Source organism: Sus scrofa, chromosome 7, assembly GCF_000003025.6.
Source record: "Sus scrofa isolate TJ Tabasco breed Duroc chromosome 7, Sscrofa11.1, whole genome shotgun sequence".
Classification (NCBI taxonomy): domain Eukaryota; kingdom Metazoa; phylum Chordata; class Mammalia; order Artiodactyla; family Suidae; genus Sus; species Sus scrofa.
Window position 1 is genome coordinate 14,070,654 of NC_010449.5, and position 26,305 is coordinate 14,096,958.

The 26,305-nt window shown below is 40.1% G+C and overlaps 1 protein-coding gene across 8 annotated transcripts in view; it reads left to right on the forward strand.

Annotated features, from left to right (window-relative positions):
- RNF144B (ring finger protein 144B) overlaps positions 1-26,305 on the forward strand; it is a 172,994-nt gene that overhangs the window by 124,553 nt on the left and 22,136 nt on the right. For all 8 annotated transcript variants that reach the window (XM_021100236.1, XM_021100234.1, XM_013977461.2 and 5 more), the window contains 2 exons: positions 13,024-13,128; positions 25,546-25,606. In XM_021100236.1, coding sequence (XP_020955895.1) covers positions 13,024-13,128; positions 25,546-25,606 — 166 coding nt within the window. The remainder of the gene's footprint in view (positions 1-13,023; positions 13,129-25,545; positions 25,607-26,305) is intronic.

Consider the following 26,305-nt stretch of genomic DNA (forward strand, 5'->3'; position numbering starts at 1 on the left):
CATTGCTGGTATACAGAAATGCAACTGACTTCTGAATGTTAATCTTCTATCCTGCTACTTTGCTGAATTTATTAATCAGTTCAAATAGTTTTTGGGTTGAGTCCTTAGGGTTTTCTATGTACAGTATCATGTCATCTGCATACAGTGACAGTTTGATCTCTTCTCTTCCTATATGGATGCCTTTGATTTCTTTTGTTTGTCTAATTGCTGTGGCTAAGACTTCCAAAACTATGTTGAAGAGCAGTGGTGAGAGTGGGCATCCCTGTCTTGTTCCAGATTTGGGTGAGAAGTAGGCCAGTGGTTCTTAAAGTGTGATCCTCAAGCCACCACCACCTCTATCGTCATCATCACCATCAGCAGCTGTGAACCTGTTAGAATTATAAATTCTTGAGCCCCACCCTAGACTTACTGGAGTAGACTCTCTGGGGCTAGGGCCCAGCAATCTGGGTTTCGGTTACTTCTCCAGGGGATTCTGATGGTCTGCTCTAGGCTGTTTGCAGAGCACTCTATGGCTGAAGCAGTTATGGATTGCTCACTGTCATGTGCTTTGAGATAATATGCTCCCTCTGTCTCTTGTGACCACTGATCCACATTTCTGAATCAGTTGTTCATATGGCTTTGACTTAGATTCTTTGCTTTGATAGTTTAATTTGCTAGCATCTGGTGCTAACTCAGAGTATTTGGAAAGTCTCTGTTCGAGGATAGTAAGTAGGTTAGTGTTGGACAAGAGAGTCAGGAGGAGTCTTGGATATGTGAGCCTATGGATTTACTGAGAGAAAGAAACAGAAGACTGATTTAAGTATGGCAGTTAAAGTGAAAAAAAAGAAAAAAGCAGCACATGAAACCTCCCTGCTTCTAGAAACTTGCTTTTTAGGAAATGTCAAAAAGATTCACTTTTTTTTTTCCCCATAGTAAAGTCTTGTGGGAAAATTATGAGATTAGTTATAATTTTGTTAACATCTAATTGGTAAATAGAAAGACATTCTGATTTTGCTATGGATGATTAAATATGATCATTTCAAGTTAATTTGGAATGAAACAAGATTGCTCATATTTGTTCTAGTCACAGTAGGTCATTGTCCAACTTTCACAGGGTTCTTAAATCTTTTTCTGTCTTTCTGCATTTCTTGGGCCGCTCCCGCAGCATATGGAGGTTCCCAGGCTAGGGGTCGAATCAGAGCCATAGCCGCTGGCCTATGCCAGAGCCATGGAAACTCGGGATCCGAGCCTGCAACCTATACCACAGCTCACGGCGACGCCAAATCCTTAACCCACTGAGCAAGGCCAGCAATCGAACCTGCAACCTCATGGTTCCTAGTCGGATTCGTTAACCACTGAGCCACCATGGGAACTCCACAGAGTTCTTAAATCTGATAAATTCTCATTTGTAAGTGTAGCCGAGGAGGAAGTTTGCTTAAGGCTTAGGTCTGTACTAAAGTGATGTACTTAGTTCCTAGCTATCATTCCATGTAGAGAATGAGTATCCTTGTGATGAAACTAACAGCATCTCTGTTGTCCAGTTTCTGGGTCATTGATGTGAGCTCATTTGCATACTGGCTTTATAGGTTATACCTTGTAGGAAAAACTGTAGTTGACAATGAGTTGGTTTCATTTTCTTGTTTATCCAGTGTAAATATTCTTTTAAAATTTCAAAAATTTAGATAATTATTCATGAATATTGCTCTCATTAGTTTTAATTAATAAGAGTTTATTTCACTATAATTTATTCAAACTCTGGTTTACATACTAATACAGATATTGGGGTTTTATATAAAATATAACACATGCTTTCTGCTTTAAGGAACATTGACATCTGAGATTTAATGAATGATATAAAGGGGTTTTTTTGCTTTTTAGTTTTAAAACTGTTTGTTATGAAATTTATCAAACATACAACAAAGATGGAAGAATTTTAAGTGATTTTCTTTATTCCCACTTACTCTTAGATTCTAACATTAACTTTTTACTCTCCTTGCTTCATCACACATCTCTCCTTCCATTTACTCTTTTGTCCTTTGTATGATAAAGTTTTAATGCACTGTGAATTCTCTAGGAGAATGAAAGGTATAGTTTTAATGCACTGTGAATTCTTTAGTAGAATGTAAATACTGCATTCTGCAGTTGTGTGCTTACAGTGGCTGAGTCGTATATATATATATTTGGCATATGGAAGTTCCCAGGCTAGGGGATGAATTGGACCTGCAGCTGTAGTCTGTACTACAGCCACAGCAGATCCAGGCCACATCTGTAACCTATGCTGCAGCTCTTGGAAATGCTGGATCCTTAACCTGTGGAGTGAAGCCAGGGATCAAACTTGCATCCTCACAGATACTATGTCAGGTTCTTAACCTGCTAAGCCACGACAGGAACTCCTGAATGGTTATATTTTATGCAGATAACTTGCATAGCCTTACATCATGGCTAAAGGAGTTTATTGACCCTTTATTAATTTGAGGTTTGTTTCTTTCTGTATTGCTGAGACCTATGTGCTTTCTGAGAGAATCGGAAGGGCTGCTTAAGAGTTCAAGTAGGGACTCTTTAGGGACACAGGAGGAGGAGGAAGAAAGTGATAAATGAGTTCAGTGAAATCTATTGATGTGTTATCTAGGGTGTGCTTATTCTCACTGTCTGTCCTGGGCCTGTGGGCCAGGGCCTTGGGGCCAGCTGAGGTCTGGCAGCTCTGAGGTCTAATGTTTCTTTGGAGGAAATGGAAGGATGTAAACTTGGCAAGCCTTCTTAGTTTTTTTTTTTTTTTGTTCTGGAACTGAGGTTGCTTTTCTGGACATACTAGGTGGTAAGATAGCACTAGGCACAGGGCACCTCTTTAAAACTACTGTCAGAATTGGGCCTCCCTCTGCTAGGAAAGGCAGCACAAGTGGGACAGAAGGGAAAGCCTCTGAAAGGTCAACTGCAGCGTTACTGAATCGGAAGCGGGTCTTTCCAATCCTAGTGCCTGGTCCCTACTCTGATTGAAATGTTCTTCCAGTTTAGCAGATGTAATAGACTTCACTGTGAGGACTGGCCAGGGCTGCAGCATTTCCAATGGATTTCTCTTTAGAGCTATTACTGTCACCAAGTTTCTTAATTTAAATGTTTCATGATCACTTGAGATAAAGATAGAAGCATTTGATCACTCTTGCTTGGTGGGAACTGGAGGTACTTTTGACTGGGGCCCAGATTTAATCTCCCATATTGAATGTCTGTTCTCAGATTTACAAGGTGAATCTTAGAGTACACTTTGGCAGAAAAAGTGGCAGCACTATTTTTGGGGTAAAGCCTTTTTTTTTTTTTTTTTTTTTTGGTCTTTTTAGGCATATAGAGGTTCTCAGGCTAGGGGGTGAGTTGGAGCTGTAGCCGCCACCCTACACCATAGCCACAGCAATGCCAGATCCGAGCCACATCTGTGACCTACATCAGAGTTCGCAGCAATGGTGGATCCTTAACCCACTGAGTGAGTTCAGGGATCGAACCTGTGTCTACATGGATGCTAGTCAGATTCCTTTCCGCTGAGCCATGACAGGAACTCCTGGGGTAATGTATTTAAAGATACTTTAAATTTTCATTTTCATTTATTTATGTATTTATTTGCTTTTTAGGGGCTCATTCTCAGTATATGGAGGTTCCCAGGTTAGGGGTCCAGTTGGAGCTGTAGCTGCCGGCCTACACCACAGCCACAGCAACATGAGATCCAAGCTGAGTCTGCGATCTACACCACAGCTCGTGGCAATGCCGGATCCTTAACCTACTGGGTGAGGCCAGGAATCGAATCTGAAACCTCAGGATTCCTAGTCGGATTTGTTTCTGCTGAGCCACGACGAACTCCTAAATTCATTTATATTTAAATTTTGCATATATAATTTCCCTTTTACACTTCCTTTACTATTTTTTCTGGAATTAGTTGATGCATGTATTCTCTATGATGGTGTTGGTTCGAGGTGAGCCCTTCCTTCCTATGGAGGTCATGCCTCTGAATTTTCCAAGATGATACAAAGGCAGTGATAATGGACATATCTTCCTTCTTAAGGCTTGAGAGCATGGATGGCATTGAACCTAGTGTTTCTGACTGGGTTGCATATTGGGATCACTTTGAGAGTTTAAAAATACTGATGCCAGTTCAGCAAGGTTTCAGGATACAAAATACAAACATCAATTTTATTTCTAAACACTAGCAAAGAATGATATGATAATGGCATTAAGATAATTCCATTTATAACAGTATCAAAGAAATACAGTACTTGGGAATAAATGTAACAAAAGATGTACAAAGCTTATCCTCTGAAAACTACAAAATGGTTGAAAAAAATTCAAGAAGACTAAATAGAAAGATGCCCCATGTTCATGGATTAAAAGACTTAATATAGTTAAAAATGACAGTATTCCCCAAATGAATCTATGGATTCAACACAATTCCTATCAAAATCCCAACTTATCTTCTTTGTAGAAATTGACAAGCTGATCTTAAAATTCACATAGAAATATGATGGACCTTGAATAGCCAAAACCATCTTGAAAAAGAGGCGCAAAGTTGGAGAACTCACTTCCTGCTTTCAGTCTTACTACAGCCTTAGAGTCATCAAAACTGTGTGATGCCATCAAAAGAACAGACTGATAGATCAGTGGAATACAACTGAGAGTCCAGAAGTAGATTCTCATGTTTATTATCACTTGGTTTTCATCAAGGGTGCTAAGGCAATTCACAGGGGACAGAATAGTTTTTCAACAAATGGTGCTTGGACAACTGGATACCCATTTGCAAAAGAATGAGGTTGGACTTCTTCCTCATACCATTGATCGATATTAACTCAAAATGGATTATAGGCCTAACTGTAAGAGCTAAGACTGAAGAAATTCTTGGAAGAAAATAGAGGAAATAGGAAAAATTTAATGACCTTGGTTAGGCAAAGCATGAACAAATCAAAAAAAAATTGGATTCCATCAAAATTAAATGCCTTTCTACTTCAGTAGATACCAAGAAAGTGAAATGATAATTCACAGAATGGGGGAGAGTATTTGCAAATCATATTTGATAAGGGGTATATGTAGAATAAAGACCTCTTACAACTCAATAATAAAAATGCAATTAAAAATAGGTAAAGGTCTGAATAGACATTTCTTCAAAGAAAATTTACAAGTTACCAATAAACACATGAAAAAGTGCTCAAATCATTATTAACATCAGAGAAAAGCAAATCAAAACCACAGTGATGCCATTTGCAGCAGCATGGATGGAACTAGTGATTCTCATAGTAAGTGAAGTAAGTCAGAAAGAGAAAGAGAAATACCATGTGATATCACTTATATCTGGAATATAATATATGGCACAAATAAATCTATTTACAGAAAGAAATGAACTCATGGACATGGGGAACAGACCTGTGGTTGCCAAGTAGGACAGGGGGAGTGGGATGGACTGGGAGTTTGGGGTTAGTAGATGCAAACTACTGCATTTGGCGTGGATAAGCAATGAGATCCTGCTGTGTAGCACAGGGAACTATATCCAGTCACTTGTGATGGAACACGATGGAGGATAATGTTAGAAGTGGAATGTATGTATATGTATAACTGGGTCACTTTGCTGTACAGCAGAAATTGACAGAACATTATGAATCAACTATAAAAAAAGAAAAAAACACAGTGAAGAACCACTTTACACACATTAGGATGGCTAGAATTAAAAAAAAGAGACAATAATAAGTTCTGGCGAGGATTTGAAGAAAATTGGAATGCTCATACTTCTGGTGGGAATGTAAGATGATGCAGCTGCTTCAGAAGATAGTCTAGTAGTTCTTCAAAAGACAAATATAGAGTATCACTTATCACACCCCCTCCTAAACATATAGCTAGGAGAAATGAAAGTACGTCTCTACTGCTGAAAGATGCCAGTCGCAAAGGACCACATATTGTATGATTTAATTTATGGGAAATCTCCAGAATAGGCAAATCCATAGAGACAGAATGTAGATGGGGGGTTGCCTGAACCTGGGGTAGGGGTGGGAGGATTTGGGGAGATATGCCCTGAGTCACAGAGCAGAAGAGGAAGTGGGGAACAGACCTGAGAGAAAACAGGCAGTGGACCAAATAAACACCTAGTTATACCTAGTTAATGAGGCCACCCAAAGGAAAGTATGAAAAGAAAAGAATTTAGATCCCTTCCTGAAATTGTGGCGTTTAAAAATTGAGAGGAGGAAAGTGAAAGAGATTGAGGAAGAATGGCCAGAGAGGAAGAATGAATGTCCGAGAAGTGTGCAGTTCTAAAGGCAGAGGGAGGAGAAGGTTCCACAGAGTGGGGGTGCTTCACTGGGTTTTAGACCACTGAGAGGTCCCAAGAACGAGAATGTGTATACGATTTCTTGACATGCAGGCCACTGGTGACTTTAGTACCCACATCAGCTCAGTCGTAGGGGAGGAACGGTGATGGGGGTGGTGAAGGAGTGAGGGCAGTGAGAGCAGACAGCTCTTTGACATGTTTGACGGAAGAGAAGAGGAATGGAGAAGGCAGTGTACAGCCAGCAAGAGGAGTCAGGGACAGCTGTTTTTCTTTGCTGCTTTATTATTATTTTTCTTTAATTAGGTTAAACATGTTTAGAAGAACCCAATAGAAAAATTCCACAATGAGGAAGAAAATGGCAGAGTTCTCGTCATGGCTCAGCAGTCACAAACCCAGCTAGTGTCCGTGAGGACACAGGTTCGACTCCTGGCCTCACTCAGTGGGTAAAGGATCCAACATTGCTGTGAGCTGTGATATAGGTTGTAGATGCGGCTCGGATCCTGCGTTGCTGTGGTCGTGGTGTAGGCCGGTGGCTGCAGTTCCAGTTCAACCCCTAGCCTGGGAACTTCCATATGCTAAGGGTGCAGCCCTAAAAAGACAAGAAAGGAAGGGAGAGAGGGAGGAAGAAAGGAGGGATAGAGGAAGAAGAGAGGGTAAGAAGGGAGGAAAAGGAAGAAAATGGATAATCAGTAGAGTAAATTTCTTGAAAAGTGGCAGGGAATAGGAACTAGAAAATGTGGAGTTGGCCTTGGAAGGTGGACTGGGCTCATGTGGGTCAAAGGAGAGAAGGGAGGAAGGCTGTGGGTGGGGCGGGTGTATATGTTTCAGTACTTGCAGCTGAAGGAGTTTTCGCCACAAAGCTGATGGGTGGTAGATGCATGCTTCCAGCTCCCACAAAAGATGGAGTGTCTACCACTACCTGGTCCTGTGATAGGTGTTTCTATGGGATGTGAAAAGAAATAAGATATGATCCAGACCTTGAAGGAACTCCAGGGGTGCTGGAGAGACAAGCAAGTTCAGAGTCTCATGCAATGGCGGGTGATAATCGCTGCATGATTTCCATGTACAATGTACTTGAGTTGTGAACATCTGGTGTTACCTAAGGTGTTGATGGGAAATACTGGTGAATGGGGGGGAAATTCAAGTCTTCTGGAGACTCGGGGGAGAGGAGATGGTTGCATAGTTTGTAAAATTCTCTTTGGAGGGCCTAGGAATTCTGATACATCCTTGGGAGGGAAATGCCACACCACCAGCCCTGCTGCCATGAAGAATCACAGCGTTCTCCTTTTAATGGTTTATAGGGATTCCTTTTGAAGGGGAAAGTAATTTGAACCTCAGTACTGGGATATATAAAAATTATTTTTATTTTCGTCACGCTGACACTTATACAAACATAATATGAGGTATAAGCACATTTAATCTTATATCTCTGAAACAACACGAACATCAGAATAAGCTGGATATTAAAATTATAGGCCCATAAAATTTGTTAACATTAATGTGATGGAGGATGTTTAATTTCTACTTAAATCACTTTTAACAGACTCTAGGTTTGGCATGTTCCAAAGAACAAGAGGTAATTCGGTAATCTTGCCGCTTTTCTCTGTTGGAATCACTAAAAATGGTGCTTTGTACAGATTTCATGGTGATTTGGCTCAGAAACTCCCATTGTTTTTTCATCTGCCTGTGACCATGAAAGCACTCGTACTTGGCAAAATAGGACTGCACCCCACACAGATGTGAACATCAAAATTGAGTGGAAATGAGTGTTCCCTGCTTTCGTTAATATTATTAAATAAATGCAAAATAGGGGAAAACCCTTGTCACAGGGAACTCATGGGCTCCCAAGAATGCACCTTGGTACCCAGCTGGGCATCAAGGTGCTGTGAGAGCAGACAGGCTGGGCATCCCATCAGACTAGGGGACAAGGCAAGGAAGGTTTTCTTGAATAAGAGAAGCTTAATGATGAGAAACGTAAAACTGTGGTCTCTTTTTAACCGTAGTCATGGCTTGCTATTGGATCAGTCATCTGGTGCCAGGTTTTCCTGTCAGTTCTCTGATGTCCTTTGTGGTTGGCAGAGGGGATATGAGGATGATCCTTGTCACTCGGAATAACGTGATGGGTGAAACGCCAGGGTTTCTGAAAAGGGTTTTGTATGAAAAAAGTTGTAGGATCCTACTCTACCAGGAAACGGCGTACTGCCTGGTTAGGATGTTGATTGATTTGAATTTTTTCAAACCATTACACATTTCCAAATCAGGATGCTTTGTGTGTATTTAAAGGCTTTTGGACTGGGAGAGATACCATCTTGAGTTGTACTAATAATTTAACTCAGCAGCAAACAACAAAGGAGGGTTTATTCTTGGATCGTGTGCAGACATCATAGTCTGATTTGGAGTAAACAGAATATTGGCTTCAATAAGAGATGTTATTTAGAACACACTTGAGACATTGTGATGTAATCATGTACTGAAGCAGAGACGTGTTAGTCTACATTTTATTAAATCCATTTTACTGCATAGCACTGTACCGGGAATGATAAGAAGCAGAACAGGTCCTCAAGGCCTGTCCTAATTTTAGCCTTAAATACTTCCATCCTCATCTTCTTCTTTCCCACCCATGGCTGAGCGAGGGATGAGAAGGTCCAGCCTGGATGCTACTGCTCCCAAAATTGTTAACCATTTTGCTTAGGTTTGGTTTGTGTAACATGCACAGGGGTTCATGTGAATGCTTTCGGCTTTTCTTTCTTTCTTTCTTTCTTTCTTTCTTTCTTTCTTTCTTTCTTTCTTTCTTTCTTTCTTTCTTTCTTTCTTTCTTTCTTTCTTTCTTTCTTTCTTTCTTTCTTTCTTTCTTTCTTTCTTTCTTTCTTTCTTTTTTTCTCTTTCTTTTTCTTTCCTTCCTTCCTTCTTTGCTTCTTTTTAGAGCTGAACTTGTAGCACATGGAAGTTCTCAGGCTAGGGGTTGAATCGGAGCAGCAGCTGCCAGCCTGCACCACAGCCACAGCCACGTGGGATCTGAGCTGCCTCTGTGACCTTCATCACAGTTCCTGGCAATACCTGATCCCAAACCTACTGAGTGGGGCCAGGGATTGAACTCACATCCTCATGGATACTAGGTGGATTCGTTTCAGCTGTGCTACAGCGGTAACTCCCTGATTTTGGTTCTTTTGGGCTTTAGTCAGAGGTAGTGAAGAAGAGAGGGTGGGTTTGAGATTAAACTTTAGTGAAAGCTAGTGGAAGCCATATAATAAACCTAAGATACGCAAAAATCTAGTGAGAGGCAGTAACTAGGACTGGTTCTTTTCCCTCTTTGCTTTTGAATAGAAATGCATAGTGGTAGTGATGGAGGGCCAGGTGCCTGTGCTTTAGCATCACTTAGCTACTTACTAACCTCTATCTTGAACCAGTGTTTCTCAGAATTAAAATATATATATATACTTACACCCTGTGGTCAATGTATACAGCTCTCACTTTTCTCCTGAAATCATGGGTTACATAAGCTTGTGGCCAGGAGAGTCTTGGAGGGGAGCTTCAAAATTCACTGAGTTTATGTGTTGTGCTTTCAGTGTACCTAAGAGCATTATCTTAGCAAATAGAACATCCACTATAGGCTCTTGGGAAAGCTTAGATTTCAGCTTTGCAAATTTGCAGTGTAAGTTGAAATGAAATTTTTTTTTGCCTCTAAAGACTCACAGAGTCTCTTCAGTTCCTGTTTAACTTTAAGCTTTTTCTATGGATGCAAATAGCTCCTCAGAGAGGCTTGAAGAGAGGTGCGTGTGATGTTCTGTTATACATACCGGCTCTGTTGATGGAGCTTCTCTCCCACAAGTGATTTAACTCATTTCCTGAAGCAAGTGGAGAAAGGATAATCTCAGAAGGCCAAAAGATGAACGTTTCCCCACAGAGTCTTTGAAAGTCTAAGACCAGGTGAAGTGGAGTAGAAATATGACTAAATACTCTGCATTTTGCAAGTATCCGAAGGGCTTTCGTGTACAGAATTTTAGGTTTGTGTTTGTGTGTACAAGTTTTTTAAACCCTGTGAAGTAACTGTAACAGGTATTATTGTCCCCGTTTTAAAAATTAAGGGAAGCAAGTCTGGGCCGTAGTTCAGGTAATTGTCTCAGGGTGGCACTGAAGCTAGAGCTGGGATATTAGGATTTGACGTTCATTACACCATTCACTTTGTTTTTCTTGGATAGCTTCCTCTTGAGCCTAGAACCCATACATTTTCAGTCTTTCTGCTTCAATTTTAAGTGGCAGCCAGAAGAGATGAAGGCACGAATGCTGGGATCTCTGTGGCAGGTGGAAGGCTGATGGAGAGCGGAGCTGGGTGGCCAGGTCTTTGTCTCTACTCATTTGTCCCTGAGTGGGACACTATTTTTCATGACCCACCATGGCAGTTCCTCTCTTTTGCCTCTACATTGAAGTTCTTCCCCATATTTCGTTGCTACTGCTTTCTCTACTTATCATTCTTCCTCATACTGAGACCATGTTTGGCACAGCAACTCCTAGAGCAAGTGATAGTTCATTCTCCTCTTGAGCAAGAAAATGAAAGTTAAATATTATACCCATATGTCATCAATTGTAGGGAAGCATGACTTAGGACTCTGCTCTCAGATGTTGTTTATTCTCTAATTCACACTAAATCATCTTTTATTCCCCAATTCATACTAAATCTTGAGCATTTTCTCAGGACTTTAACATCTTGTGAAAGTGGTTTTCTTGATTCTTTGGCGTTCTGTTGCATGAATTTAGCATAATTTATTGATGTGTTTTTCTGTGTTGGATGTTTAGGTTATTTTCTAGGTTTTTTTCTGGAATAAAAATATACCCCTTGGAGAAGAGAGTTTTTCAGTACTTAAAGAGATTAAAAATCTGGTCTAAACGGTTTGCCCTAGTTGCTAATTCATTTGTACATTGCAACAGTAATTTCAATTTTTTTTTTTTTTTTTTAGCTTTTTAGGGCCATACTCATGGCATATGGAGGTTCCCAGGCTAGGCGTTCAGTCAGAGCTACAGCTGCCAGCCTATGCCACAGCCACAGCAACGCGGGATCCGAGCCAAATCTGTGACCTACACCATAGCTCACAGCAATGCCAGGTCCTTAACCCACTGAGTGAGGCCAGGGATCGAACCCTCAACCTCATGGTTCCTAGTCAGATTCGTTTCCACTGCGCCACAACAGGAACTCCGCAACACTAATTTCAATCAGACAAATACCTGATTTTTTTTTTCTGAAATAATATAGTAGTGTTAGTTTTATTTTCAGGTGGAGAAAAATGCATAAAGATAATCAATGAAGGAAATAGATTTCACAATTATGTCAATAGGAGTCAGACCATAGGATTTTATTTACTAGTTTAGCTTTTATAAAAGGTTGGTGGGAGAGCAATATTTTTAATGTAGCAGATTGTTACTAAGTGTATACATTTGGAAAAACTGGAACCAAATTATAACTACTCATCACTTTGGTCATTAATTTATTGATGCTTATATATTTTGGGGGGTGGTGTTTTCCTTAAACATTTGAGCTTGGCTTTTTTTCCATCATGCGTATAGAAAAGAGCTCACTGGAGTTCCCGTTGTGGCTCAGTGGGTTAAGAACTAGACTAGTATCCATGAGGACATGGGTTCTATCCCTGGCCTCGCTCAGTGGGTTTAAGATCTGGCATTGCTATGAGCTGTGGCATAGGTTGAACTGGCTTGGACCCAGCGTTGCTGTGGTGTAGGCCAGCAGCTACAGCTCTGAATCGACTCCTAGCCTGGGAACTTCCATATGCCACAGGTGCAGCCCCCAAAAAAAGAAAAAAAAAAAAAGAAAAGAGCTTACCATTATGAGCAATGTAGTAGAAATTGAGAAGCCAGCTTTCAGATTTCTGAAGAGTTTTATCTTCGGGAACTGTGGGCATGTCAGGGTGGGTTGGAAGAGAAGATAGAGGAGTTAGAGGTCTCATAATGCTATCAGTTTCTCTTGGACCTTTTCAATCTGAATCATACTTCCCCCTACTGCCAAGATCTACGTGCAGTAGGCAATGAGTAGATCAAGTTTGTTCTTGGTGTTCTACCTCTTTGGGCTTCTCATTTCTCATCTCGTTTTTTTCTTTTCCCAGGTTCTATTTAAGCCTCCTCATCATAGCATCTACCAAGGGCTGTGGTTCTGGGAGGGTCTCATCCTCCAAAATTGACATTTCCTCTTTTTAGGAGCATTTGCTATTATGATTCCTAGTCAGTGCCTTAATCTTAGTTCAGTTCCGTTTGGCAAGCTCAGCATGAGGGTCACAGGGTTTGAGGCAGATTTTGAGGGAGAGGACCACTGGGTAAAAATGGAACTGGGAAGTCACATAAGTTTAAAAAAATAAAATAAAAAGAAGCCTTTAACACCAACCTCCCAATCCACCCCACTCCCGAATAACAATTGAAAAAATTGAAAAAATTGAAAAAAGAAGCCTTTAGCTAGTAGTGCAAAAGAATGTTTCTTCTTTCCCCAGTCTGTGGTCGATAAAATGCATGAGCCTATAGAAATTTGACTTGTTGCCTTGGATAAACTCAGTAGTCTTAGAATGAAGTCATATATAATTAATTGCCTGTCTCTGCATTCTTGCCAGAGTGATGGCTCTTAGTATTCACACTTGTGATAACTTATGTTTTCTGCTACAAAGCCCCAGGACCGCCAGTTAAGGAAGAGGCAGTGGCTATTATGGAACCTTGGAGCTTCTGTAATGCAGTGGATAATTGTCTTTTTTCTTAACTTCTAGTGTCTGAAACAATACATGCAGCTGGCAATTCGAGAAGGATGTGGGTCTCCCATCACTTGCCCTGACATGGTGTGCCTGAACCACGGGACCCTGCAGGAGGCTGAGGTATGGATGAGTGTCCGAGGGCACGACCCTCTTTCTTGTTGACATCTTTCCTAGGATCTTGACTCTTTATGTACTTCTCTCCCAGGGGGTCTAGACACAAAATACAGAGGTCAACTTTTTAAAGGAGTTCTTTATTGCTGCCTTCCTTTGGATTCTTTATACAAATTATTAAAGCTGTTGTGTACTTGGGTTCTATTTGTAAATGCCCTCTGAGTGTTGAATAAGCTCTAAAATAGGTGAAGGTGTTAGGAATCAGATTTACCAAATGTAAGGTTTGGAGGTGGAATAGTCAGTGGCCTTAGGATCTTTAATGTACTTTAAAGATAAACAGATGACAGATTCACCAATGTTATAGATAAATTATGGTAATTCTGCCAAGGTAGCCTGAATTAAACCATTTCCAAAGAAGCAAAGAAAGGCCTTTTATTCAATATTTGTCAGGGACAGAAATGTCTTTTTAGAGCGAGTTCTTCTCCCGTTGTGTTAAGATTGTAACATATCTCTTTCTTTGTCTTTTCTTTTTTTTTATGTTTTTTATTTATTTTTTTTGTCCATTTTAGCTGGTTTACAGTGTCCTGTCAATTTCCTTTGTTTTTTCAATCCCTGACAAGTAGCTTGCCCTTAAATCTGCTTTTAACCTTCAGGTCCTGCTCATTTTATTTTATTTTTTTTTTTTTTTTTAGGGATATCCTTACTTTTTTTTTTTTTTTTATTTTTTTTATTTTCCCACTGTACAGCAAGGGGGTCAGGTTATCCTTACATGTATACATTCCTGCTCATTTTAAATCTCATCTGCCCTTTTGTAGTTGCTTTCCTAGCCAAGATACTATTTAATCCTGTCAACAAAGTTATATAAAACCGAGGCCCAGAATGTCTAAGTAATTTGTCCAAGAGTGCATGTCTAAAAAGCAGAAGAGCTAGAATTCTGATCCATTTCTTTCTGACCACCCTAATTACATGACTTTACGAGAAGAGCTAGGTAGATAAATAGAATGCATGATAAAGGCTTGATAATTGGAAACCCAGCAGAGTGCCTGTGTTTGTGTAGATATGTATGTGTATCATGTGCCTGTATTTGTGTATATACGTATATATACACACACGTTTTATATACAAATATATATGCTTTGATATATATATATATATATATCCTTTGCTTTGTAAGCAAAGCAGTCAGAGTGGTGCTATAGACCATTTTAAACCAATTTGAATCTGGGTACCCAGGGTTCAGTGTATGAAATGTCAGATAAGTGGTGCCAGTGAGCTCGAAGTGTTTTTCGGGGAAGAATAAAAGGAATACATACTGGTTTGGGAGCTATTCATTTTAGGAAAATCATGAAGTAAGCAAAATTTTTAAACCAAAAAGGTAATATTGACTATGTAAATCCTGTGGTGAGAACTGTTGACTTTTGTGTGAATAATGAGTAAAAGGAAATTAAAGTGCGGAAAGATTCGGTTATCTATCAAGAAGACTATTGATCTGTGCAGCTTGGAAGTGGACTTTAAAATAAGATTCGGGTTTGTAGGAGCATCTTTCTATGCATAATCCTTCCACAGAACGTGCTTCCTTTTTGACTTCTCTGATAGCTGATTAATCAACAAGTGTTTATGGAGTGTATAAGGGGCCAGGCCCCGTCCCAGGCTAGGTTAGAGAGGTGAATAAGACAGGCCCAGTGCCATCCCTCTGGAGCTTTATGATCTAGCAGAGAGACCTTAAACTAATAATGAGCCGGATCAGTATAAGAGCAAAAAGTGTGAGATGGAGCAAATAGCAGACTGTGTCTATCATGGACTCTTACTTAATTCATATGTACAAAATCTATCAGGCATAAGTGAAGTGAAAATGAAGTGGCTTTTCTAAACAAGCCTTTGAAATTAATCACAGTCCTCTTATCTAGACAAGCCTACATGCAGCTCTTTACACTTAATTGAAATTAAAATTAGAAATTCATTCTTTTGGTTCCACCAGTCACATTTTAAGCACTTGGTCACTGGTGCTCATTTTAAGTACTCCTGTGGTTAGTGGCTTCCAGGTTGGACATCTTTGCAGAAAGTTCATTATAGAGTGGCATTCTGGACTTTAATTGAGTGGTAACCATTAGCCATTGACACTTTGCATATCAAACGTTAGGGTTAATGTGTACAGATGAGTGAAGTCAAGCTATGATTTGTCTCAAAGTTCTCTCGAGCAGAGTCTCATGTTTCTGCTTTTCTTAGCATAGACATTTTCTGGTCATCTTCCCCCATAGTTCTCTTCTGCTTTTTAATCCTTAGTTTTCCCTCTGTTCACATTCTCATTTACACTTGGCTAGTGCTGATTCCATTTACCCAGCTTTACTCTAAAAACAATTTCACTTTTAGGCTGCATTAAATAAGCCCACAAGGGCTCTTAAAAATGACAAAAGGGTATTTGAGAAACAAAACAAAAACATACTCCAAACTAAACTATGGTATTTCTTATATTCTCCAAAGTCTGTTTCCTATTAGATGAGTAAGAGACACTCCAGGGCATTAAAGGACCGTTTCTGCTCCTGCTGGCCTTGCTAAGAGCCAGACTGAGGATGGGTGTGATTTACAGTAATCAAATGTCCTTAACTGACTTGCCACTATTTTTTCTTTTTTCAGAGTAAAATAAAACGTGGTGGTGGTGGTGGTTTGTCTCTCATTTTGAACTGAGAATGAATAGATTATATTGGAGGTTTTGGTGGCTTCGTCACTTTGCATGGGACTTCTCCTTTTGAAGCAGATATCTCACACACATGAACTTGGGCTGCACCATCTGCCTTTCTGACTTGCTTGCCGTCAAGCTTTTCTCATATACAGTTATCCTTATAATTAATAGCTCTTAATCTACATGGTATTGAGTATATATAGCATCATGGGGCTGATCCACATTATGCTTGAATGGATTCTCTCTCTATGACTACTTTTTGCACCTTTAAAAAAAAATGTTGATTTTTCCAGGTAATGCATAAAGATACTTTGATTGTTAAAAATAATTCTGCTTGGAGTTCCTGTCGTGGCTCAGTGGTTAGCGAATCCGACTAGGAACCATGAGGTTGTGGGTTCGATCCCTGCCTTGCTCAGTGGGTTAAGGATCCGGCGTTGCCGTGAGCTGTGGTGTAGGTTGCAGACGCGGCTTGGATCCTGCATTGCTGTGGCTCTAGTGTAGGCTGGCAGCTACAGCTCTGATTAGACCCCTAGCCTGGGAACCTCCATATGCCACAGAAGCGGCCCTAGAAATGACAAAAAGACAAAAAGACAAAAAAAAAAAAAATTAAAAATAATTCTGCTTAAGGCTCAGGATTCCTTTGTGCTGCTGCTAGTTGTTATTACAATATATGGTTCTTTGCCATATACTGTTCACATGCACAAGAGTGTAAAAATTTTCATCTTCAAAGGACACCAGGACTTGAAACTCTTTCCTCTGGGGGTCTAGCTCACCAAATTGGCTGTGCTCCATATGTGCACCTCCTGCAAGCTTTAGGTCCTGCCTGGGTCCTGAGTGTCTCCAGATTGGCTCAGCTGTGGCTCTGCCTCTTTGCTTTTATTTATCAGGAATAACTTCATCAGCAAAGCATTCAATGCCCAATTCAAATACTGTTTGCTTATGTAAGACACAGTAGAAAAAGCAGCTTTCCTTCAGTGTCCTGGAAGCTGGTGGGAGACGTGACCCCAGAGGACTTGGGGCTAGAGATACCCCCACTGGGAGCCAGGGAAAAGGAAAACTTTCCTTCCTTGCGTCATCTGGTACTTTCAGCTGTTGCTCTGCAGCGTTTTGAATGTACTTGATCCAGGAATCTTGTCCAACATGGAATTATGAAAGGCAGGACACAGATGGTTGGTTCTGATAGCATTGCTTCAAGCAGGGCCTTTGCTTAAAGTGAGGAGCCCTGTTAAAAAGGTGATGATTCATGTAAGCAGTTTCCTTACTGGGTTGAGAGTTAACATGCCATCACTAACAGGGAGAGCCTGAGCTGTTGGGCTGGACCATGTCAAATTTGAGTGGCAGTGAGCACACACCTACCATCACATCGCCTGAGAAGTTGAACTTCTTCCCACTGCGAGCTGGTGGTGGACAGCAGGGAGCAGCTTCTCACCCACCAGTCTTCCTTCCAAGTCCTAGGACATTGAAAAGACCTGTCTTTACTGCTAGTGTACGGAGTACACCCAGAGGATGCCAGGGTGCAGCTACTCTTGTCAAGAATGGGGGCTCCAGGAGTTCCCATAATGGCTCAGTGGGTTAAGAACCCGGTATAGTATCCATGAGGATTTGAGTTCCATCCCTGACCTCGCTCAGTGAGTTAAGGATCAGGCGTTGCTGCAAGCTACAAGCTGCAGCGTAGGTTGCAGATGTGGCTTGGATCCTGTGATGCTGTGTTGTGGCTTAGGCCGGCAGCTATAGCTCCAATTCAACCCCTAGTCTGGGAACTTCATGTGACAGGTGTGGCCCTGAAAGTAAAAAAAATGAAAAAGGAGTGGGGTGGGGGGAGGAGTGGGGAATTGACGGAACACTGTAAACCAGCTATAATGAAAAAATAATTATTAAAAAAAGGGGGGAGCTCCAGAATTGCTATAGGAAGGGATTCTGGGTGGGATGCTGTGGAGAGACTAGAGGAATAGCAAACTGGAGTGCCAAGAAATTGGAAGCTACATGTGCAAAATAAACACAGTTTTTACTCATATTGCATGTTTATTTAGGGTGGTTTTGGTAAAGGCTACTGGCATTAGAAGAGATCCAGTTGTTCCCCCCAAAATCACCCTTTAGCACAGTCCCTTTTTGCCATCTCTCCATTTAACTCTTTTTATCCCAGGATCAGGGTATGAAGCTGGGACAGAGGAAAAACGACGATGCCTGGGCAAGGGGCCACATTGCCGTTCCTGTGGGTTATGGGTCTGAATGCAAAGGGACCGAGTGTGTGGAGAACAACCTTTGGCTGTAGTATGTGTTGGCTGGAGGAGAGTAAGACCTTGGGCCAGGGCAGGACAAAGGAATCTGCCATGCTGGAGTCAATAGACATATTTGAGATTCCCAGCTGAATTTTGTTTGAGAACATACTGAAAATGTTGGGGACATTTCAAAACTCTGTTTTAAAACTGCGTGTAAGTGGGAAATAAGGTTTCTAAGCCTGTTCTTTAACTGGGAACCTCCATATGCTGAGGGTGCAGCCCTAAATAGGCAAAAATAAATAAATAAAAATAAATAAAACAGGAGGCAAATCTAAGAAGACTCAGCAGTGGTGGAGGGGATGTGTCACATGGCTGTTCATGTGGGCATATGTATCCCTTTCACCCATCAACAGGCTGAGGGAGAGAGCCAAGGGGTGATGGGTGAAGCTATACTGAGGCCTCTGTGGACCAGGTGTCAAAAGAAGAGCAAAAGCGGCCCTTTTCTGAAAGATTCCTGGCCGTGGATTTCCAGGTCTCCCTGATTTTTCACTTCCCCAGTGAGCCCTGCCCTTCTGGCTCTCAGAATAACCATGCCCTCTGGAGTTTTTTCTTTTGCTTTTTGCTTTTTAGGGCCATACCCATGACATATGGAGGTTCCCAGGCTAGGGGTTGAATCAGAGCTACAGCTGCCGGTCTACACCACAGCCATAGCAACACCAGATCCAAGCCACATCTGTGACCTACACCACAGCCATAGCAACACCAGATCCAAGCCACATCTGCGACCTACACCACAGCTCACAGCAATGCCAGATCCTTAACAGACTGAGCGAGGCCAGGGGTCAAACCCGCAACCTCATGGTTCCTAGTCGGATTTGTTTCTGCTGCGCCACGACGGGAACCCCCGGAGTTTTTTCAAACAGGATTTGACAGCGGGTGTGAGCTTCGTTTACACCGGTCAGGTGAATGGGTGGATGTGCCAGTTTTCTTTTTCTGTTAGGAAGTGCCATGTTATGTTCTGGGTTGGGACAGGAAACATTCTTAGTTTCTGTGTTAGTATGATAGGGCATTTATCTGTAAGACTAGCACTATTTCTCTTGCTAATATTTTTGCAAGTCATAGCTCTTTAGAAATTGCCAAAACCTTGACATGCTGTAACGATCAATTCCATGGTCAGTTTCCATCTCCAGATATACTGATCTTTTGTATTCTATGTTTAGCTGTTTGTCTAATTTTTATTTTTTTATGTATTTATTTTTGTCTATTTAGGGCCGCACCCGCAGCACAGGGAGGTTCCCAGGCTAGGGGTGTCAACTGGAGCTGTAGCCACTGGCCTTCACCACAGCTACAGCAACGCCAGATCCGTGCCACGTCTGCAGCCTACATCACAGCTCACGGCCACGCTGAATCCTTAACCCGCTGAGCAAGGCCAGGGATCTAACCCACCTCCTCATGGATACTAGTCAGATTCATTTCCACTGAGCCAGGACAGGAACTCCTGTTTGTTTAATTTTTAAAAGCAACTGTAGCAGAAGTATGACTTAAAGGGCCAAACCTAAGTGAAGTCTGGCGTCTCCCACCCCTAGTTTTGTCCTGGCTTTCCAGACCTGACGGCTAGCACATACATGAAAGCCAGTCCCTACCGTCTGTTTTAACTATTTAATTTTTCTAACTGAAAGACAGTATGTATTATATATATCAATATGAGAACGCACTGCACTCTTAGCATACATGCTTCTCTGGCATGTAGTCCTCCCTGTCTGCTCCCTCTTTCTATCTGGTTTTTGTAGGGTTAGTGTCAAAGTAGGTGGTGGTACCTGCTCAGATACTGGGGTCATAGTTAATAATGGTACCGAGGGTGTGCTTTACTCTTTTATTTCTTTTCATTCGTGGTTGGTAGATATATCCATTAACTGTCATGTATAATAGAGAATCCCACATGTACAAATGTTCTAAATTCCCTGGTTATGCTCTGCCATGGATGGAGGAGACTAGAAAAGTGGAGACTTTCAACAGAGTAGGAACTGGATATTTAACAAGTGTCCCCAGGTTCATTATTTTTTTCTTTTTATGGCCACACCTGTGGCATATAGAAGTTCCCACTAGCGGCAAATTGGAGCTGTAGCTGCCAGCCTGCACCACAGCCACAGCAATGCCAGATCTGAGCTGCATCTGCAACCTGCACCCAGCTGGCAGCAACTTAGCCCACTGAGTGAGGCCAGAGATTGAACCCTCAATCTCATGGATGCAAGTCGGTTCTTAACCCACTGAGCCACAGTGGAAACTCCCCCAGGTTCATTTTTAACAACAAGACAACAAGACAGTGATTGCAGGCAATTAGCAGTTTATTATTATATTATTATTATTATTCTGATATTATTTTTGTTCTATTAAAATGAAACTGACTTTCTCTTTGATTAAAATTTTTTTCCTTTTTGGAAAGACTTTCTAGAATAAGGAGGAGGAAAAGTGGTCTTTCATGCTTGGACAGGAGGAGAGAAATTTTTATTTAACAGGTAGATTGTTACAAATTTCAAAGGAAAAATGATTAAAAATCACAATAAATCAAGTTAAGGATTTTTTAGTAGTTGATTTGAGGGGAGTGGTCACTTGATAGTTGAAAAGATGATTTGAAATTTTTGTTTCTATTGCTTGAATGTGGGTCTAGTTAGTAATGGATTAGAACCCATGGAGTAAAATAAGTATCACTGAGTCCACACGACCTACATAAATAAATGAATGAACAGATACATGAAGCATAAAGGATAACTCTTTCTCGTAGTAGAATTAACACATACAGAAAAAATGATGGAAATTAGGAAATCATCATTAAGCAAATACCACAGTAATAATTATTATAGGTAAGAATTACTGATATAAAAATTAATGAGAAAAGATGTGATGAGAAGCAGGGTATTTGCAGAATCTCAAACTGTCTCCTCACAAGATACTTCTTGGCTACAAAGGGTGGAGGAGTCTGGCAGATATGACCTTAACCAAGTTAAACAGTTAACGTCAGCAGCAGTGAGACAGGTCGTCCTCATGTATCTCCTGATGGCCCCACATTACTTCTGTGATATTTGGGCCAAAAATGCACAACCTGAACCATAATCACTAGAAAGCATCAGACAAACCCAAGTTGGATGACATTGTACAGAATAAGTAGCCTGGACTCTTTAAACGTGTCAAGGTCGTGAGAGTCAAACAGACTGAGGAACTGCCACAGGTTGGAGAAGGTTAAGGAGAATATGAATACAAGGCTAAGAAGAATATGAATGGCAGCTAAATGCAAGGGTGGTATCCTGAATTGGATCTTAGACTGAAAAAAAAAAAAAAAAAGACATTAGTGGGAGACTTTGTGAAGTTTGAATATGGCCTGCAGATGGTTTAATTATTTTGTACCAATGTAAATTTCATTATGGTAATAATTAGCTACAGTTATGTAAAGTTTTCACATTAAGGAAGTTGAGGGGAATGGCATTTAGGAACTTTACACCCTGTTTTTGCAACTCTTTGCAAGTCTAAAACTATCTCAAGATAAAAAGTTTAAAAAGGAATGCCTTGATATGGTTTTGAAATGTTTTGAAATTTGTTGGCAGGAAGAGGATAATGACATACTGTAAGATAGCTCATTATCATCTCTTTTATGATTCTCTAGGATTTCCAGTTTTGCAATCAATTTTAGTGTCATTGTGATTAAGCGCTAGCCCTTTAACCTGTGACCTGATTGAGCCTTCAGTAACCATCCTAACACATTTATTTCACTTTTACAATTGTAAAAGACCTTGAGCAATTGTGACTTAGCTCCGCATAGCAGTGGCACCAGGAATTTAATACTTTGCATCATCTCTTTTTTTTTTTTTTAAACCAGGTCCAGATTTCTCTCATCTAAAGTATAGGAGTTCCCTGGTGGCTCAGCAGGATAAGGATCTGGTGTTGTCGCTGCTGTGGCTCTGGTTACTGCTGTGGTGTGGGTTTGATCCCTGGCCCAGGAACCTGTGCATACCATGGCGCAGGCAAAAAAAAAAAAAAAAAAAAAAAATCAAATCAAAGTATATAGAAATATTTCAGAAAATTGGTTCTTATCTGTGAAATCTAACAGATGATAAGGTCAGGGACTAGATTTTTTTTAAACACATGTGTACATGATGCCTGCTGAGTAATTTAAGTTCCTTGAAGGCAGCTTCTGTATCTCTTTCCTCTTTTGTCTCCCAGGCTTCCAGCCAACACATTACGAATAGTAGATTGTCAAGGAGTATATGGAAAGCTGCAGGTCCAGGTGGTAGGGGCTTGAGAAGAGCGTGGTGTGTTTTGGTGTTAATGTTATTCCAAAAGGGTCAAACAGAGTGAGGAGTGGTGGAACTAACCTTTTATGATCACAAATTTCCATAGAAAAGTGGATTTACCTTATTAAGGCCTAATTCCATATAAGCCTTTGACCTGTGAAATGTTAACTAGGAGATACAAGTAGAGTAAGAGACAAAGTTGTTAGAGACCTCTGACTTCCCTGTTGGCAGTCATGTGTCCTTGGATGAAATTTATCTTTCTAATTTATTTTTTAAATTTTATTATTATTTTTTATTACTCAGTGAATTTTACTACATTTATAGTTGTACAACGATCATCACAACCAAAGTTTATGCATTTCCATCCCAAACCCCCAGTGCATTCCCCCACACCCTAACCTGTCTCCTTTGGAAACCATAAGTTTTTCAAAGTCTGTGAGTCAGGATCTGTTCTGCAAAGAAGTTCATTGTGTCTTTTTTTTAGATTCCACATGTAAGTGAGAGCATTTGATGTTGGTGTCTCATTTAAAATTAAACTTCCATCTCTACTGTTGTTGACTTTTTACCCTGTTAACTTACGCCATTTTTTTTTCTCATTAGTATTTCTTCTGTCTCTAAAATATCTCATCTCCTGTTTGCTTTGTCTTCCACCAATTCTGTTTGATTTAACTATTTCATTGCTTGTCATTGAAAAAAATCAGAATTTTTAGGGGTTGACTTCGAGGGGCTTGAAGAAAGTGCTCATCAGTGCAGAAGCTGTTTTCAGTGGTGTCAGGTAGAGCACAAGACTGTCCCATAGAATCAGAGGCCTCGAGTAGCTTTTTTTGGCTGGGAGGAGTGTTGCAAATAGATTTCTAGAATATCACTGAAGTCTCCTGGGCTCAGGTAGCATCACTCCCCAAGTTTCCTTGAACCAGAAGTTGATGCAGTATCAGATTATTTGTCCTCACCTACAATGAATCAGTGACTAAGTCAAGAGTTATACTCTGATTCCTTAATGCTTCCCATTACTTCATGAGCCTGTGCTTTCTGTCCCCAACTCTGCATTTTATTTGAGATAACTTTGTCTTTCAGGAAAGATGTCTAGATAGTGTTATAACAAGTGAAACAAAACTGGCTTCCAGTATAATGAAAGCCTAATAATGATACTTTAAAAAATTAGGGTAAATACACATCATATAAAATTAACCATAACATTTTTTTCACAGTGCCAAGGAGCTTTTCTTTAAGGTGCCAGGTGAAAATACAACATTTCTCCCCAACTGGAAAAAAAAAATGTAATAATCAAATTCATGTTTGACCATGTTTTACTTGGCACAGAGAAGATGGAATTTGCCAAGTTTTGTGGTTCTTCATACATTTTAGCTAACTTAGTTTAATTCATTTGCAAAATAAACAAATTGAATTTTTATGAGAGGGTGAATTAGGTTTTCTTTACCTTTTACAATGTATTATGTTATTATATTGAAGTATTGTTGATTTACAATGTGTTAATTTTTGCTGTGTAGCAAAGTGATTCAGTTAATGCATATATATATATATGTACACACACATACACACACACTTTCTTTTTTAAAATATAAAATGTATTATATTAAGTACCCTTTTAGATGCCTCATTTTAAGACTCAGGTTTTCTCAAAACAGACTTCTTTCCATTAGTGGCAAGAAATTTAATCTGGATATCTTTTATACCAAAAAATATGTAATGCTTTATAGTTGGAATTGCCAAGGCTAAAGCTGTGTCCTTTATCAGCTTGCTGAATGTCTGAAAACTTAATATAAAATCCTTTGATTGTCTCAGTTATTAGTCTTTAAGCAATGTCAATATATTTATATGTTGACGTCAATGGAATTACTATTTTTAGAATGCCAGCTCAAGAGCAGCTAGCTTTTCCTGCATCTGCCTTTGAAAAGCAATTTTAAAATGATTAATCTGAAATGTCATTTAGTTAGATGTGAATCATTGTTGTTTACTAGAGCTGTCTGAAATGAAAATGGGAGTCTAACCACAAGCAATATCCTAGGCATTTCTTTTCCACCAGGGCCTGGATGGCAATGAATGATCACCAGAGCCCCTTGAAGTGGTTTTTGTCAGAAGAAATGAATTTCCTATTGCTTAGAAGGTGCTATTCCCTGGTGACTAATGAAGTTTTCATAATTCCTGAGGCACTACCTACCTGACTGTAGTTTTTCAAGGTTCTTAAGCTAGAACACTACTCTTTTTATTTTTATTTTTGATAGTCACCCCAGCCACTCCCTGCATTTGAATCTTTAGGCTGTGCTTGAAGAATGATGCCTAGTAGGTTAGAACTATAATCTTTTAAAAATGTCTTAAAGAGAGAAAGGGAGCATCTCTTTCGTATATGTGTGCAGATAATTTGGAAAGTCCAAACTTTGCTTGTCTGGTCTTGTTAGATGCTGATGAAGGAAAGGGAGGTGAACTCTGAGTTCTGGTGTCTTGGGCAGAGACTCCTAGCCATGGCAGAGGATGGGGATGATTTGGGAATTGCTGCTTGTGTGACTGCATGGATAGTGGAAAGAAAAAGACATTTGCAAACAACTGGTATAGAGAGGGTGCATTAAGCCAAACAAGAAAAAGAGATCATAACCCAGTATTTCCACTCCTGGGTATCTCTCCAAAGAAACAAAAACACTAATTCGAAAAGATACCCCCCCCCCCAACACACACCAATACGCACAGCAGCATTATTTACAACTACCAACGCTTGGAAACAACCTCAGGGCCCATGAACAGATGAATGGATACAGAAGTGGTACATATACACCATGGGAAAAATAAAGAAGAACAAAACGTTGCCACTTGCAGCAACATGGATGGATTTGGAGGGCATTTTGCTAAGTGAAATAAGTCAGACAGAGAAAGGTAAATACTGTATCATATCGCTTGTATGTGGAATCTAAAAAGTACAACATACAAGTGAGTGTAACAAAAAAGAAGCAGACTCACAGAAGGAACTAGTGGTTACCAGTTGGGGGTGGGGCTCAATATAGGGATGGGGGAGTGGGAGGACCAAACTGGTGGGTATAAGATAGGCTCAGGCTCAAGGATGTATTGTACCCCAGGGAATGGAACCACTACTTTGTAATAACTGCAAATGGAAAATAACCTTTATAATTATAGAAAAATTAAGTCAACAAAGAGAGATCATTACAAAAGGCTGGTAACGTGGGGCTCTGTGATAATTGAAATCTCATCTTTCTGATGTGTCTGGTTTCAGATTGCCTGTTTGGTACCTGTGGATCAGTTTCAGCTTTATCAGCGGTTAAAATTTGAACGAGGTATGTAAACACTCTTCTTTTAATACTGATGGTGAATGTGGTTTTACATGTGTCCTCTTTACACTATCCGGTGTAGAAGATTAAGGCAGCTGTGGGCTGTTAGCAAAGCCACAAGGATACTCAGAAAAAGGAAAAGTGTAATTGCATCATAAAATTTCAACTTTCTTAGCCACAGCCAGAAAAAATGTAGACTAGCAGGAAATAGAACTTTCCTTACACTGGTTGTTTTGTATTTTTAATTTGGCTCATGTGAGAGGAGTTTTGCAAAACTTGGACAGTTTGATAATAACAATATGACAAAAAGAAAGTGACCTTCAAGATGGGTTTTTTTTTTTACCACCAATTTCCTGCTCTTGAAGGTCACTTTAAAATATTAATCTGCCCAAACATTGTCACTGCTCATTGTAATAGTCACCATTTGGTCTTCTGATAACACTTGTAATCATAATGATGGCTGAGTATATCATTCTAACGCTATTTACAATGCACTGGACTGATTTTCTTTCTGACTTTGGTCTTGGCGTCATTTATGTAGCTTTTCTATGTATACTGCCTTTTTATCTGTAGGAATTATTTTGTGGTGTGTTTTTCCGTATCCGAGAAGTAGGATAAAATGGTTTCCCCTGGAACTCATAGGACTGGTATAGCTTCATCGAGTATATAGCATAAACTCTAATCTAGCATGAACATATATTTTTC